At 50.8% G+C, this 15,166-nt stretch overlaps 1 protein-coding gene across 5 annotated transcripts in view; it reads right to left on the bottom strand.

Annotated features, from left to right (window-relative positions):
- Positions 1-15,166, bottom strand: part of CACNA2D4 (calcium voltage-gated channel auxiliary subunit alpha2delta 4) — a 130,084-nt gene that overhangs the window by 81,741 nt on the left and 33,177 nt on the right. For all 5 annotated transcript variants that reach the window (XM_021667814.2, XM_021667813.2, XM_021667815.2 and 2 more), the window contains exons 7-18: positions 12,805-12,865; positions 12,018-12,168; positions 11,760-11,834; positions 10,775-10,864; positions 10,303-10,416; positions 9,779-9,857; positions 8,470-8,603; positions 5,190-5,267; positions 4,342-4,422; positions 3,696-3,770; positions 647-733; positions 23-94 (exon numbers count right to left, since the gene is read on the bottom strand). In XM_021667814.2, coding sequence (XP_021523489.2) covers positions 23-94; positions 647-733; positions 3,696-3,770; positions 4,342-4,422; positions 5,190-5,267; positions 8,470-8,603; positions 9,779-9,857; positions 10,303-10,416; positions 10,775-10,864; positions 11,760-11,834; positions 12,018-12,168; positions 12,805-12,865 — 1,097 coding nt within the window. The remainder of the gene's footprint in view (positions 1-22; positions 95-646; positions 734-3,695; positions 3,771-4,341; positions 4,423-5,189; positions 5,268-8,469; positions 8,604-9,778; positions 9,858-10,302; positions 10,417-10,774; positions 10,865-11,759; positions 11,835-12,017; positions 12,169-12,804; positions 12,866-15,166) is intronic.

The raw sequence follows: 15,166 nt of genomic DNA, 5'->3' as shown, positions 1-15,166 counted from the left end.
GGCTCTGTTTTTAGCTCCTTACCCCTTTATCCAGCGGAACCTTCACATCCATCGAGAAAGAACCTGTTTCCCTGTTGATCATGGCGGTTCTCAGCTTCAGGAGGAAAGACAATGGCATTAGTTCCTTGGCTCACAGGGGAGGAGGAAAGTGTTGAGTTTTTGGACCAGATTACAGGGGATCCCCAGAAACACTTTTGGTTCTTCCCTTTTTCCTCTGAGAGAGATACTGGGAGGGAAGATAGACCTGATTCTAGGCTCCATTCACCAAGATCCCTCTCCCAGGTGGACTGATGCATTGGGGTACAGACTGCCAAGTTGCTGGGACATTGTTTCGTCTAGGACGAGAAACTGCGATCAAAAGCCAGGCTAGAACATCGCTAAAACTCAAACTCTGCAGCTGTATAAGCTGCCTCAGTAGTCCTTATGAGCTCATTCAGCCTCAGTAGTCCTTATGATTCAAGAAGATACTGTTAGATTTTTATAGCTGTTAATAGAATTGCTCACTTTAGGCATTGCTTGTGACTTGAGCTTGGAAAGGCTCTGGGATGGACCTGTTCTGCCCAACAAAGCTCACAGCCACGCAGCTGACCCATTTAGTCAGGTGTAGAGCTAAACTAGCTTCCCTTCACCCATTTTCCCCACTCACAGATTCAGCCTGGTCCTCCCACTCCACTTCGGAGAGATCCACACTGTTGTAGTTAGGCTTGGGTTTTAGCTTCTTCCCCTCTCTGTACTGGAGCGGGCAGGTTAGGAAGAAAAACACGTGGTTAGTATACGACCTGCTCAAGTTTATCTCGGCTACAAAGTCTTTCAGGTATATTCATAAAAGGAGAGGATTCCTTAGAAATCAGTCAATTCAGTGATTACTTAAGGTTATCTGGGCAAACTTCCACCCGATGCAGAGCTCCCCTTGCTGACATGTATGACAGATGGTCTCACGGCCTCTGAGTGAATTTTCCCATGGCAGGGAGCTCCCTATCTCGTGGGTTAGCTTGTCAGAGCTTTGGCAGCCCTAATTGTTGGAAAGTTCCTCCTCATACAAAGCTGAAATCGACCTCCCTGTAACTTCCACCCACTGATCTTCCTTCTTTCCCCTGGAGCTGCATAGAACGTGTTCCATCTGACAGCCCCTGGGATTTCCAAAGGTACTTGTCACTCCTAAGACTTCACTGCTCCAGCTCAGTTTGCCCAGTGTGTGGATGCCTCAGCTCCCTCTGAATATGCTCGACTTTGTGTTTCAACGTCACTCTCAAAATGGAGTTTCCAAACAAAAGTCAACCTTCCAAGTGGGGTCTGACCAGTGTGGCGTGGGATGTGATCTGTAGACTAAGGTGTCATGGGGCCCTGACTTCTGCCTGCGGTTCTGCTGTGTTCCTGGCCAGCCACACTGCCCTGGCAGTTCAGGCAGAGATTTCAGACAGTCCAGTCCCTTGGTCTTCCTCATGGGACACATCGTCAGATGCTGCTTCGCAATCGTATGCTTGGGCACTGAGTATTTCACAGAGCTCTCCATGCATCCCTAATACAGTTCATCTTGCTAGTTTCAGCTCATTGTTTTAGAAGAATACTTTCTGAATACTAATTTTCTCACTTAATGTATTAGCCATATCTTCCAGACTTTATGGCATCTGCCTTCTGCATTTTCATCTTAGTGATAAAATATTTGAATGGGACAGAGACAAGGACAGATCACTGCTTAATAAAGACCTCCCTTCAACTTGACATACAGCCATTAATCAACATTCTGAGTGTTATTATTTTCTGGCCCTGACTCCTCTCTCTCTGAAGCCAAGACAGATGCCATCAAGTTATCTATGATTAGGTCTGCAGCTCTTCCCGGGTTTAGTTTATTAACCCCCATCAAAAAAGGAAGGAGGACAGTTTATCATTGAGGTAAATTAAGGATTAATTAGCATGTCTGCTTTGAGCGGAATGAGGCCCCCAGCAGATGCCTGGATGCCTCTAGTCACCTGTCATAGTATATCTTCCTCCCGCCAGTTTTCTGTTTGTTTGCTTTTTTCGGGAAAGTGTCATGCTGATTTCTCGCCTGTTCAGGGGATCTGTAGAACCCCCTTTCCCCTCCTTCCCTCCTTTCCCATGTCTGGATCATGCTTCTTGATCTTATTAATGACCATATTCATCAAATGGCCCTGTCCTGCCGTCTTTTACATGGGATGTTTCCTTGGGTATGGCTCAACGTTCCGTTACCATTACCTAAATCCTGACAAGGCCTGAGGATCATCTGTAGCTTCTCGTATTAAAACCATAATTCTACTCCATTAAATACTCCTACATGGGGCGCTGACATAGAAAGATTTCTGGCCAACAGCATGGCTCTTTTAATTTATTACTGAGCGTATCCTCGTTATTTTTTCCTTTTCAAACGTTAACTATAGTTTTCCTGATAGTGCTTTCCTTAGAAATCTCATTTCATTGGCTTTACCGTATCTTTTGCTGTGTAATAGGGTCCTGTGTGGTATTATTCCCTAACTGTTTCATTTGTGTAAGTCTGGTTTTCTTAATTAGAGTATAAGCTTGTGTTCATAGCATTCTTCACAGCACCATGAGGTCAGGCACGTAGGAGGTCCACACTGTGAATCAACTGGTTGAAGCCTTATATTCATCTGGAGTATATAGATGGTGACAGGCAGTTTCTGATCAGTACCCCTCAATTCTACAAGTCAGCTCCAGAATCAGCATATTTATCATTTCCCTAGTGAGTCATTTTGCTGGCATGGGGACTGTCCCCCGCAGAACCCCCGGTACAAGGGAATGACATGTTATGGGTTCCAGTGCTTGCCCAGCAAAGCCTAAATTGGAAGACAGCATGAACAGAGTGGCTTCCAGTGCGCCCCAATCTCTCTCTATTCAGAACGCCTAGAGCTTGCCTTAAATAGTGAATCAGTTTCCCTGCAGATGCTCCGTCTCTATTTGAACCAAGTGGAATGAATAGAGTGTGGCTTAGACTGACCTGGGCAGATGAGGCCCTGAGTTCCCCGGAAGGTGCTCTGCTGTCTGTCGTCAGTTGCCATCTACTATTCACCTCAAGACTGGTAGAGGGCAAAGGGCTACGATTCTCCTAGGACTTTAGCTCCCCCCACCCCAACAATCACATTGAGAGCTGTGGTCATATGCTGCGTGGTGCCAATGTGCAGGACTAGCTCCTTAGCCCTGGAGGCAGAGCTTTCAGATAAGACAATGCAACTTCCTCAGCCATCAGTTGCTCAGTTGAACTCATGTGAAAATACTCAGCCTCTGCGTCAGGGTGGAGAGGGCTGGGAGGGCCAGGAGGACTCAGGAACGCGTCCTAAGCTGTGCCACTCAGGAGAAGTCTCCCCTGGCATTTCTATGGTTAGCTCCTTGTTCACCCAACTTCACAGGCCCCCAGAGTACCAAGAGACTCCAAGCGGATGTGAATAATGGCCCTGCGGGTTCTTTAGCCTCAAAACTGCACGCTTCATTACGTGCTCTCTGGCCCACTCATCAGTCATTTCACATGTTTTTGGCTTGTCTCTTCTGCTAGATTATAAACAACTTGAAAACAGGGACTATGATTCAAATACGTTTTTTTTCTCATATTACCCACTGGGTTCCTAAACGGAGCCCAATGTGTGTTTGTTGTTTTAACCATTTTTGTGAATTACCCCCAAATCCCATACAGCAAGGATCCCAAGGCAAAGAAGACTTGTACCTACCAGGGGTCGGAGGTCGGGATGGGACAGGATGTAGCCATTGTTGGTGTTCAGAAAGGCATATCCATGCACTCCAAGCTGCAGAGTACAGGGTGGAGGGGCATTTGGCCTGCTGTTTGTGGTGGGCATCTGGAGTTGGGCAGGGATTTAGGGACACAGGACAGTCAAAGATGGCAGCTCACAGCAGTGAGTGTTTTCAATAGGAACATAACCGAGCCAGAGCCATGCTTCCATCCATTGATTGAGGCGTCCTTTCCAAACTTGACTGTTTATAGTAACCATCATAATGCATATTATTACCTGACTTCTTTCCTACCACATGTTCTGGGTGCTTTGATGATCTAATCTCACTCATGCTCACAGCAGGACTGTGTGGCGCAGAGGAACAGACTGAGAAACCAAGGCACTGGGCAGGGGAAGGACTTGCTGAAGGCCACAGAGCAAGTCAGTTTGTGGTGGGAAAGGGACCCAGGGGCACCAGTTGCTGCTCCCATGCTCAGCACCTGCACTTCTTGAGTGGTGATGGAGGGGTCCCATCCCAGCTCTGGGCTTGGCTGTCACTGCCTGGAGAGAGGCTCCCACCATGGGGGAGGAGGGAGGTGGCTCCCTGGGAATCTGTGATGCCCACAGGGAACAGACCCAGGCTCACCCTGTACCGGGGCGCCAGCTTCATCAGCTCTCTCAGGGCCACATCGGAGCCCACCACACCCAGGAGAATGCCGTGGGATCGCTGGAAGGAAAGACACAAGGGGTGGGGGAGACCCAGGTTTCCTGTGTACAAGCCAGACTGGACCCTGGCCTGTCCAGAGCCTGGAAGAGGAGGCCACTTAGGCTTTAAGTGGTTCTCCCTCTACAGTTAGATTCTAGGCTGGGAATAAAAATCTAGACTCTATTAGATGAGGTCCCAGGAGCAATCTCAGCTGCTAGGAAGATTAATACACAGTATTAATATTTAAGTTGTAATATTTAAATGGAATCCAAAGTTAAATGAAATATTAATCTTCATGGCAGAGGGTGAAGTTATCGGGATCTTAGGGACCATAATTCATGGATGCTCTGAAGCATACAGAGCCTGTAATGAAACATTTCCTGACCAGATGGAGGATGGAATCCTCTAGAAATCCCCTCACCAGAGGCCTTTACAAACAAACAAGTTAGAGTCTGCACAACCTGCTAGGTTAAGCGTGGCTTTGCAGGAAGGCTGGCAGGTGATCCACCAGCCTTATATCCCCAAGGCGGGGTTTCCAACTGCAGAGCAGTGAAACAACCACTAGCCGGCAAGCAGAGTCACCGGGGAAGCCATGGAAAGGCACAGACCTCCAGCCCACCTCCAACCAGGAGAGTCTAGGGTAGCTACTCTGGGACATGCCTGGGAATCTGCATTCAAACCCTCCCAAGATGCCTCAGAGGCACAGCCAAGTCAAGAATAGTCTAAGGATGCCACTGTGGCCCCAGGTTGTAATCCCCGCTGCAGCCTCTCCAGGAGCAGCCACTCACCGTTTCGTTTTTCTTGCTGAAGACTGGCATGGCCACAGTGGTGAGGAGCGTCAGGCTCTGAGTCTGTGAGCTGAGGAGCTGACAGGGAGGGGAGACAGGGGTCAGAGGGCGCGGCCTAAGGCTACTGGTGTGCTGCGCTCAGAGCACCCAGTGCGGACAACTCACAGTCATGCATCTATTATCCAGCGTCACCTTCCCAAGGGGAAGGAGGAAATCCCAAATGAGGGTTCCCTTCTCTGCAAAAGGAACGCTGTGGGTCAGAGGTGGCTTGGAGGGGAGGACCAGATTGATGTCACTCAGCAGGGTCCTGAGCCCATGACCCGGCCACAAGCACACTCACTAGGCTCTCTCGTCTCAGCGAGGCCCAGGCTGTGTTGAGCATGAACCCAGGGAACAGGCCCATCTGTGCCTGCCTAGAAACAGGGAGGCTTTGCACAGCACCAGCTTTCCAAACCTCTGATACAGACTGAAGGTTGCCACAGGTGAGAGGGAGGACATCGACCCAGAGCTACCCAGAAACACAAGCACACCCCGAGGAAGGGCAGGCCATGGTGTGGCTGTAGCGGGCCTTGGGGCCATCCCTAGCACCCCAGTCAGATCCACACGGTCTCCACTCACAGCACCAGAGCTGAGCCCTTGCTGGTCTCCCGAGGGCTCTGCCCTGATTGCCTGGGCTTGCTGTGCCTGCTCCTCCAGCTATTTGAAAGGGGATCTGCATGTGTGCTCCACTTTATAACAAAGGTAGGCTTCTGACAAGCATGTGGGAAGACAGATTTCATAAGTCCGACCTCGGCTGAGATCAACTAAAGGAGGCTGCTGAGTCATGGACGTCCACAGGTCACTTTCTCGGAGAGGGAAGCACGTTTTGACCACCACATCTCTTTCCCTCGCCTCATCTGAGTTTTCGGTTTAGAGTTAGAAGTAAGGCTTTCTGAGAGTGAAATGCCATCTAATTTTTTTCTGAGCTTAGACACATCTCCACAGGTTACATGAGGACTTTCCAGTCTCCTTCCTGAGTTAGGAATGTGTGAAGCCAGCTTGCCCCTGCCTCCCCAGGAAGCAGCTCCCAGACTGTTGGTAGGCCCCTGTGACCTGCTCTACCCTACGACATGTGTCAGCCTGGGCGGGGTCCAGTCACCGCTGTCCCTGCACTCGTGTTTTTGGACACCCTTGCAAGGATGGGCACCTGCCCTGAGCTCAGGGAAGTGACACCCTCCACTCAGAGGGTTCGGAAGTGGGCCTGGGAGATCTGCAGGTGACCCTTAACTTCAGGGACTCCTAAGTCAGGGACAGGAGAGGGAAGGAGGAAAACAGAGGTGTGTAGGGACTGGTTGCGGGGGCGCAGTTCTCACTGAGGGACAGGAGTAAAAGTGAAGATAAAACTGTGAACTGACTTTGGGAGGCCAAGGCGGGTGGATCACGAGGTCAAGAGATTAAGACCATCCTGGTCAACATGGTGAAACCCCGTCTCTACTAAAAATACAAAAATTAGCTGGGCATGGTGGTGCGTGCCTGTAATCCCAGCTACTCAGGAGGCTGAGGCAGGAGAATTGCCTGAACCCAGGAGGCGGAGGTTGCGGTGAGCCGAGATCGCGCCATTGCACTCCAGCCTGGGTAACAAGAGCGAAACTCCGTCTCAAAAAAAAAAAACAAAAAAAACTGTGAACTGTGACCTCGTCTACGTGAGTGGAGGTAAGAGAGCCCCAGAAGGTCAGGCCGTCCATAGAACGCTAAGAACAACCTAGCACCACCCATCTGACATCAGTTACAGCACACAGGGAAGCCACGGTTCCTCCACCACCTTCTGCCAAACTCATACCCAACACTCCAGGCCACCTTCAGCAGGTATGGCCTGCGCCCCGCTTCTCTCGTTGGATTTCAGACTTCTGAAAGTCTTCGCTTTCCAGCTCCCGTGGCATGACCACAACACTCCCACGTGACGGAGGCCCACACAGTGCACCAGCGTCCTGGCCCCTCCCACAGGTCTGGCTACTGGCAGGTAGATGGATGCATGGGTGATGGAGGGGAAGCGCAGGCACCAGCGTGCATGGGAAGACAGCTCAAAGAAGATCCCCTTCTCCTGCCATCCTTCTCCCCACCCACCTCTCTCTCATCGACCCTGACACACAGGGCCCTACGAATGCTTGGACGAGGGACAGAGACCCCTGCCCAAGGCAGCTGGCTTGTCCCTTCTGAGCCGCAGTCGGTGATGGTCGGATGACATCTGCTGGGCATGGCCTTGTTGGCTGAGCCCCTTTAAAGTGGATTAATGAGCTTTTCATCCCAAACTTGGCCAGATGGCTTATGCCTACTGTTAACAGGTGGAGGTAAGCATGCCACTGCCTTCGGACATAGAGCAAATTGAAGAAAGCTGACCGTGGCATTCCCAGCCTCCCCTGTCAGCATGGGGACTAAGCGCTGGCCAGTGAGAGGTGAGTTCCTGGGTCTGGCAAGAGCCTCACAGGGGCGAAGCATCCCCCTTCCCTTTCCACAGCCGGATACTTAAATGTGGTTTCAGTTGACTCATGTGCCGGCAGCCTCCTGACCATGAGGATGAGGGTCACATCCCTGGGACAGCAAAGGGGATGGGAGGAAGGAGCCTGGGTCCCTGACGACCACAGAGCTTGTGGTCAGCTCTGGGCTTTGTTTACCCAAGGGGGACGTTCACTTCTGTCTTATTTAAGCCACTCTTTTCAGGTCTCTCTGGAGCCCAGCCTGATAAATAAGCCATCACTGAAGCAGGTGGCTGCCTATGTGATGGGGATTTGAGAAGTGGCAGAAAGGTCTCCCTTCCCCAAAAAGGTCCCATCAGAAGCTCTCCCTTTGATGTTTATTCCTTTCTGCAAATCACTGTTGCCTGCAGTCCTTTGAAAGTGCAGGGACCCAGGAAGGGAGAACATGTGATCCAGCTGTGGGTGATGGATTCTCAGTCTGACCCCTTTCTCCCCCGGGTAGGTGGGAGAGAAGGATCATGAGGGAGGCGAAGACTGTGGGGAGGAGGGAGGGACAACTTTGGAGCAGGGGCCCTGTCTGTTGGGGGCACCTGGCAGGTCTGCTGGAAGTTTGGGGCAGCATATGGGCAATGGCCCCGTTAGTGGGCCAAGGGCTATTGGGAAATAGGAGGAAATGCATGGAAAAGCAGCCTCATCCACCCCTTCTTAACGTTTCCTAAGGAGGTGCTAGGCCCACCCCTCTCCTGACCCAGGAAGTCCCTTCTTGCTCCCTGGGGTCCGTAACTCCGGGGTGGACTTCTCTAGCTGGGAGCTGCTGCCAAACTCACCTTGCTGTCCATGTAGGCCTCTGTCCAGATGATGTCGTGGTCGTGGTTGATGACCATGGGGCGGCTAAGCACGTGCAGGTATTCCATCACATTCTCCTGGGTGTCCGCCAGCGTTGAGATCTGTGTGTAATAGCCTGCGGTGGAGAGGGCCGCGTGGGTATGGAAGGCAGGGCTCCCTGAGGAACCCCTCGCCAGGGCCTGTGCCCTCCCCAGCTGCTGATGGCTCACAGCCGTGTCCTCTCTAGAAACTGGCCGGGGATACAGGGAGCTGCTTCCCCACAGTTGCATCCTTTACCCAGGGGCAGCTGCAGGCCTCTGGGAGGCTAAGAGTTCCACGAAGGAGCAGCAGAACCTGGCGCAAGGGCATTGGGGGTCAGCCTCACCCTCTCCCCACCCCGCCTTCACCACTTCCTTGCAGGAGCATCTCCTGAGAGCACCCCATAAGCCTTCGTCACTCTTAGGTTTGTCTTCAGGAAACCCAATCAGAGGCAGAGATTTCTGGCTCTCTGCTCCTCCTTCCTCTGGTCCTTGTCCTGCTGGGATTGTAGGGTGGGTATCACAGCCTCTTCCCTGGAGCCATGGTGACACTCCAAAGGGCAGATGGCGCAGAAGGCTATGGATGGCCTCTCCGCTCTCCTGGCCCCTGCCTCCCAGCGCGTTCATCCCCCTCGCCAGTGAGATGCAGTGGCTCTCCACTCCCAGGACGTCTTGGACCCTTTGAGCACTCTGTTCCCTCTGTCTGGAACACCCTTCCAGTCACCCCACTGGCTTGGAGACTGCCTCTCCCATGGCCCCCCTGCACCCTGAACAGTTGCGGCTCTCTACCATCACAGCACATTTCAGGCTGTATGTGGGTGGTGGTTTACTCGTATGTCTCTCTGCTGGACAATACCAAAAGGCAGACTGACCCTGAGTCCATCCTGATCCCTCTTGGACCCCTGGTGCCTGGAAACGGTGCCAGGTGAAGAGTGGATGCTCAGTGAATTTTTGTTGAATCAATGGTGTCTGGTCAGAGATAGATGAGGACCATTCACACACAAAACATTATTCCAAAGAAAACAGTGACCCTCTGCTTTTTGTCTGGGAGCAGAACTAGAGTCCATGGCTTAATTTGCCAAAAGAGGAATGGAGGCAGGACGGAGACAGAGCTGACACTGTCTCACCTTGCTTTTTCCAAATACGAAGGAGGGGCTGAGGCTTCTGTTCCTGACGTAGCGCTGCTCCTCTTAGGGGCCCACGGGGAATCCCATGCTCAGCACCTCCAGGGCTCAGGTGCAGCTGGGAAGGCGCCTGCAGGCCTGGCACTCACCTTTGTTGTTGCATGCGATCCACTTCATGTTGTCAGCAAAAGACAGTTCTCTTCCAATGAGGTAAGTGAAAACCCGGACCTAATGCACAAGACACAGATGGACTCAGCAGCAAAATTCCTGGTCATAGTAATGTTAGCATCATTTATGTGAGTCTCAGATGTTGGGCCAAGTGCTTCTCTGTCTTCGGGTTCTCCCATTTCACCCCCTTAGGCCCGGGCAGCAACACAGCTCTCCCAGGGCCGTGGGAGCTGCCAGGTAGGTGCAAGGCTAAGGTTTACAGCCCGGCAGTTCTGATGTCCCCACACCATATTCTGGTCCCTCTACCCAAACCTCCTACATTAGGCCTCTGTGTCTCAGGTCGCCATAATTTTGGAACACTCAATTAAAATGTATCTGAAGGCAAGAATGGCTGTAATAGGAAAGCACATTTGAATGGGGGCCATCCTTTTCGGGGCCCTGCTGGTGATCCTATCCATGGCAGTAGGAGAAGCTTTCTCTCCCCGGACCCCTGTGGGAGGGTCACCTTGCAATCTGGCCAGTTATACTTCTCAAACACAGGCTGGTAGTCCTCCACGGCGCCATCACTGATGAGCATGATGGCCTGGTTGCAGAGGCTTCCTTGCTTGGCCTCTTGGAACTGTGTAGGTAAAGGGCATGCCCATGACCACAGGCCAAACCTGACTCCTCCATCTGCCCCCTGCTTCCTCCACCTGCCACTTCTTCCTCCACCTGCCCCTGCCTCCTCCAATTGCCCCCTTCCTCCTCCACCTGCCCCCTTCCTTCCTCCTCCACCTGCCCCCTTCCTTCCTCCTCCACCTGCCCCCTTCCTCCTCCACCTGCCTCCTTCCTTCCTCCTCCACCTGCCCCCTTCCTCCTCCACCTGCCCCCTTCCTCCTCCACCTGCCTCCTTCCTTCCTCCTCCACCTGCCCCCTGCCTCCTCCACCTGCCCCCTGCCTCCCAGTCCTCCCCTCCCAGGCCTTATTACAGCAGGCACCTGCTTCAGGATCTCGAAGGCTTCTCTCAGGGCTTGGTCAACGACCCCCACACCTTTGACCATCAGCTCCTCCACCAGCAGTTTGAAATGCTGTCATGGGTGAGATATTAGAGCAGCATCAAGGTGTTGCATGTGCCAGTGGAGCTTCATGTTTGATGTTAATTTAGGAGGCTGTTTAGGGCCATCCAGAAAGATGTGATTGCAGGGCCTGCGTCTCCATGATGCGTCTAAGTTCACGGACTGGTCCTCTACAAGAGGTGTTTCTGAAATGCCCCCGAGATAAACTGAGAGAGGGTGAATGACTTGGTACAAATCTGTGGCCAGTCCTGGTGGGAAATGCCAAGTGTGAAGCTAAGTGCAGGTGGGGGAACCGTCCTGGGATGGCGGCAGGGTAACCTCGGCTCCCAGACCACAGCCCGCAGCCTGCAGCCTGTAGCCTGCAGCCCAGGGGTGCATGCTTCACAGCAGAAACTGTGGAAGTGCCTGGGGCAGAGGCCTGGCTTCAAAAGGAACTCAAAGTCCAATTCCCCCATCACAGAGGGAGGAATCTGTGATGTGCAAAAGCTCCCTTTAAGAAATTATTGCCATGTCCTCTCCTCCTAGGTCTTTTACCAGGGAAAAGGACAACACTCACTGGGTCTAAATTTGCCCTCCTTGCAGGGAGACCTCCTCTCATAAACACCAACATAAGAGAAAGGCCCACGTGGGAGGCAAAAAGGGAAACTGAGTCCCACATACTCCACAGGATGAAAAACCAGTCCTGAATAAGCAAGCTTCCCTTCGATATGAGGTCTCTCTCCGTCCATGGTTTGCTCTGATAAGTAGCAGTGTGTTTACAGGGCGACTCCCTGGGTCATTTCCATGGGTAATGTGCTCTGCTGTCATTCTCGGTGCCATGGGAATAAGCAAAAGGGGCCACAGACACAGTCTGCAGAGGCAGCCGCCCATTGTCCTGTGGAAGTGCCAGGCCACAGCGGACACTCACCTCGCGATTGTCTCGGTCCGCCTGGACGAGGATCCCTTTAAAGCAAGGCTCGACGTAATGGACGTAGTCATTGTACTGCAGTTGCAGTGAGTTGAGGGGACATGAGGGGAGAATAAACAGCATCAGTTTGCAAAGTCCAGGCCCGGCAAAGACGCTCACACAGGTCACAGGGTGGTCAGGGGTGGTGGGTCACCTTGGCACCTGCGTATGATTTCTAGAGCAAGTGAGAGCTATTCTAGAACAGGAAGGCACATTTACCGCAATGATATTAACAAAGTCATTCTCCCCCAGGGTGTCCAGGATGGTGCTGATGGTGTGCTTGGCAATAGTCATCCTCAGCCCCTTCATGCTGCCACTCACGTCCACCAAAATCACTATATCCTTGGGAGAAGTGGCAGCTTGAATGTACCTGTAGAAGAAAGAAAGGGTCCAAGATGGGAAAACCAAAGCCAGAACCAATACCTGACCAAGGTGTCTGCAGTTATTTCTATTCTGATGCTGGCTCAAGCCCACCCAAAGTTCAGGGCAACCCATCCATCCCAGGTTTTACATGTTTCATAAACACTAGACACAGTTCTGAAGCCATCTGGGGTGGCGGTGGTTGGGAATGTGCCCACCTAATGGGCCAGGTCAAGCCCTGGAGGTACCCTTGTCACTTTTGATTTAGACCAGCCAGGGTCCCTGAGGGGCCGGCAGCAGAAAGGCAGAGAGCTGCGCTTCAGATCCTGTTACAAACTTGCCAAAAATGGGGTGTTGAAGGAGAGGAGAGTCTAACAAAGGGTTGATGTGGAGACAGCTCAGCGTCCTGGAAGGAGGTTTAGGTTGGGAAAGACCAATATGATTGGTCCTGGAGCAATGCAGCTGTGGAGGGAAGGGAGGACTGTAACTGGCACTCTTCCTGCTCTTGTGTTGGGTTACGGTTCTACACACCCAAGGCCCTTGAGTGGCGATGGGGGAGGGGGCGGGAGTGGAGGAGGACGAGGCAAAACCCAAAAGCTAGGAGATAAATACCCGGGCTGCAGACCTCTCCCCCATGAGCTCTTACCAGCCACGGTTTCGGCAGTCGAAGGTAACGACTCCATTCTCATCAGGTGTCCATTTTATACCTGGGGGATAAAGACCGGTTCTTTTACTAGCTTGATGAGGCTGCCGCAGATCCCTTGGCTGGGTGTGGACCCGCAGGATGGCCATGATCTCCAGGACAGAACAGCTCTGGACCCACGGAGCAGAGTGCGGACCAATGGGACATGCCCTGTAAACTGAGACAGCTGGCAAGGAAACATCTACCAGCCAAACTGCCCAGATGCAGAGCTGGGGGTAATTTCGCAGGTAGGTCCACATAGGTGGTACCTCAAACTCATTTGTCAGATGACACCTCATATCAAATAGTGGAAGGGGAAGTTTTGGAGAGGTGTGACTTTAAACATCCATTACCCTCCAGCAAAGTGTGGACAAAGTGTTGAAAGAGGCAAGTGCTCTGACTCCTAATCCACCTGCCTCTAGACGGGTTACGCTCATTAGCACTCATGATTCTCCTGTTGGCTGGGATGGGAGAAGTGATTTGTCTCTATGACTGCAGGCTCTTTGAGGTCAGGGATTCCTAGAACCTAGTAGAAGTGTATGCTTGATACATGTCTGCTACCTGAATGAAAGGATAAATGAATGTGTATGAAACATCTTGTGCTGACTCAGTAGCAGAATGCTGGTGTAGATTTCTATCCTATTCACCTAATAAAATAATCTGTATAGATACACAGAGAACACTGACATGATCCACAACAGAATCTCAATTTACAAGACTTTATAATTGGGAATAGTGGGTTTAAAATAAGAAGATTAAAAATAACAGGTGAAATTGTAATATGTTGTGATTTGGATAGGAAAAAATGATGGTGGCAGTATCATAAATGTCTAGAAGCTCCAAGGGCCCTTCCTACTCCACAGTGGTCAGACTTCAGATGACATGCACCCTTTGAGGCACTGCTGGCCTCTCAAAGGTAGGAGAGGTTTTCAGAGACTGTGCTCTCAAAACCAAACAAATGAGAACAGAGCCCCAGGAGCGACGTGTATGTGTGAGGTCAGCCAGCAGCCAAAGCCTTGAAGGTGGGAAACAGAGCTGTGGCAGTGTGGTGTGATGGGAGTTTGAGTACCACCAGTCTGAGTACCACCAAGTCTTGCAGGCAGTCATGGGAGGGGGGGCTTTCCTGAGGCCACATTCTGATAGCAGCATGGTCGTGGGGAATTTGATCCTTAGAACAGCAATGAGGGGAAGAAGCTGAGTCTGAGATTATTGGCTCTTGACCAAAATCTTGGAAGAGGACTTTGGAGGTTGTGGACGAGGGTACCCTCAAGTCCAAGCAGAAACAGAAGCGAATTTTCTTGTGGATTCGCAACTCAGGCCCACTGGAGTCCCAAGCTGACAAGCAGCATGGCCTCACAAGCAAAGATCGCCAAATACATACGGAGCAGACCCCTATTAGTCGGACGCAGCAGACTCAAGAGCTGGATATAGCTTCTCAAGAATTACGGGTGTTGGAATGGCCAAATACCAAACACAAACCAGGTATGTATGAGAAGAATACACAATACGAAGAACATATAAGAAACGATCAGGAATGAAGAAACGGTCTTGCAAATATGAAACTTTCAGAGGTGAAAAAATTTTCAGGTTGAAAAAATAAATTAAATGGATAGTGCATTATTCACAGGTAAAAAGAAAATGCACACATTTGTGGATGTATCTAGAGGCTGGAATGAGAGGGTCTAACATACATCTGACCGGAGTCACAGAAAGAGAAAGGGGAGAGCATGGAAGAAAGGTGATAGTAAAAGAGATGACATTGGCAAATATTCTAGAACTGATAAAAAATGCAACTCCGCAGATCCAGGAAGCACGGTGTATCCTAAACAGGATGAATAAAAAGATATCCACATATAGACACATAGTCGTGGAACTGCGGAACTTCAAAGGCAAATAAATAAATAGACAAATACCGTGAAGGCAGCCAGGGTTTTCCCAACATCAAAAAAAGCCAGAAGACAGTGGATAAATAGTTTTAAGATGTTGAGAAAAAAGATTTATTAATTTAGAATTGCATTGTCAGCAAAACTATCATTCAAGAATGAGGATAAAAGGAAACGTTTGTAGATAAACACAACTGAAGCGGTTTATACTGGGGGCCCCACTGTAAAGGAACTTCTGGAGGATTTACTTTAAGAAGAAGGAGAAGTATCTTGTAATAACATCTTGACATTCTTGAGGGAATGGTGAACAAATGAAATGGCAAGTAGGTCATTAATTCCAAGTAAGCAATGCTTATATCAAATAACAGCACTCATGTGTCTGATTTGTGGGGATGAAAAATTTGAAATATTGACAATAGAATGAATGTTTAGAAGAAAAAAAT

Source organism: Aotus nancymaae, unplaced genomic scaffold (assembly GCF_030222135.1).
Source record: "Aotus nancymaae isolate 86718 unplaced genomic scaffold, 86718_ANA_hifiasm-v0.15.2.pri h1tg000016l, whole genome shotgun sequence".
In the NCBI taxonomy this organism is placed as follows: domain Eukaryota; kingdom Metazoa; phylum Chordata; class Mammalia; order Primates; family Aotidae; genus Aotus; species Aotus nancymaae.
The sequence above is the reverse complement of the archived record's forward strand: the minus strand, read 5'-3'. Positions and strand labels throughout refer to the sequence as shown.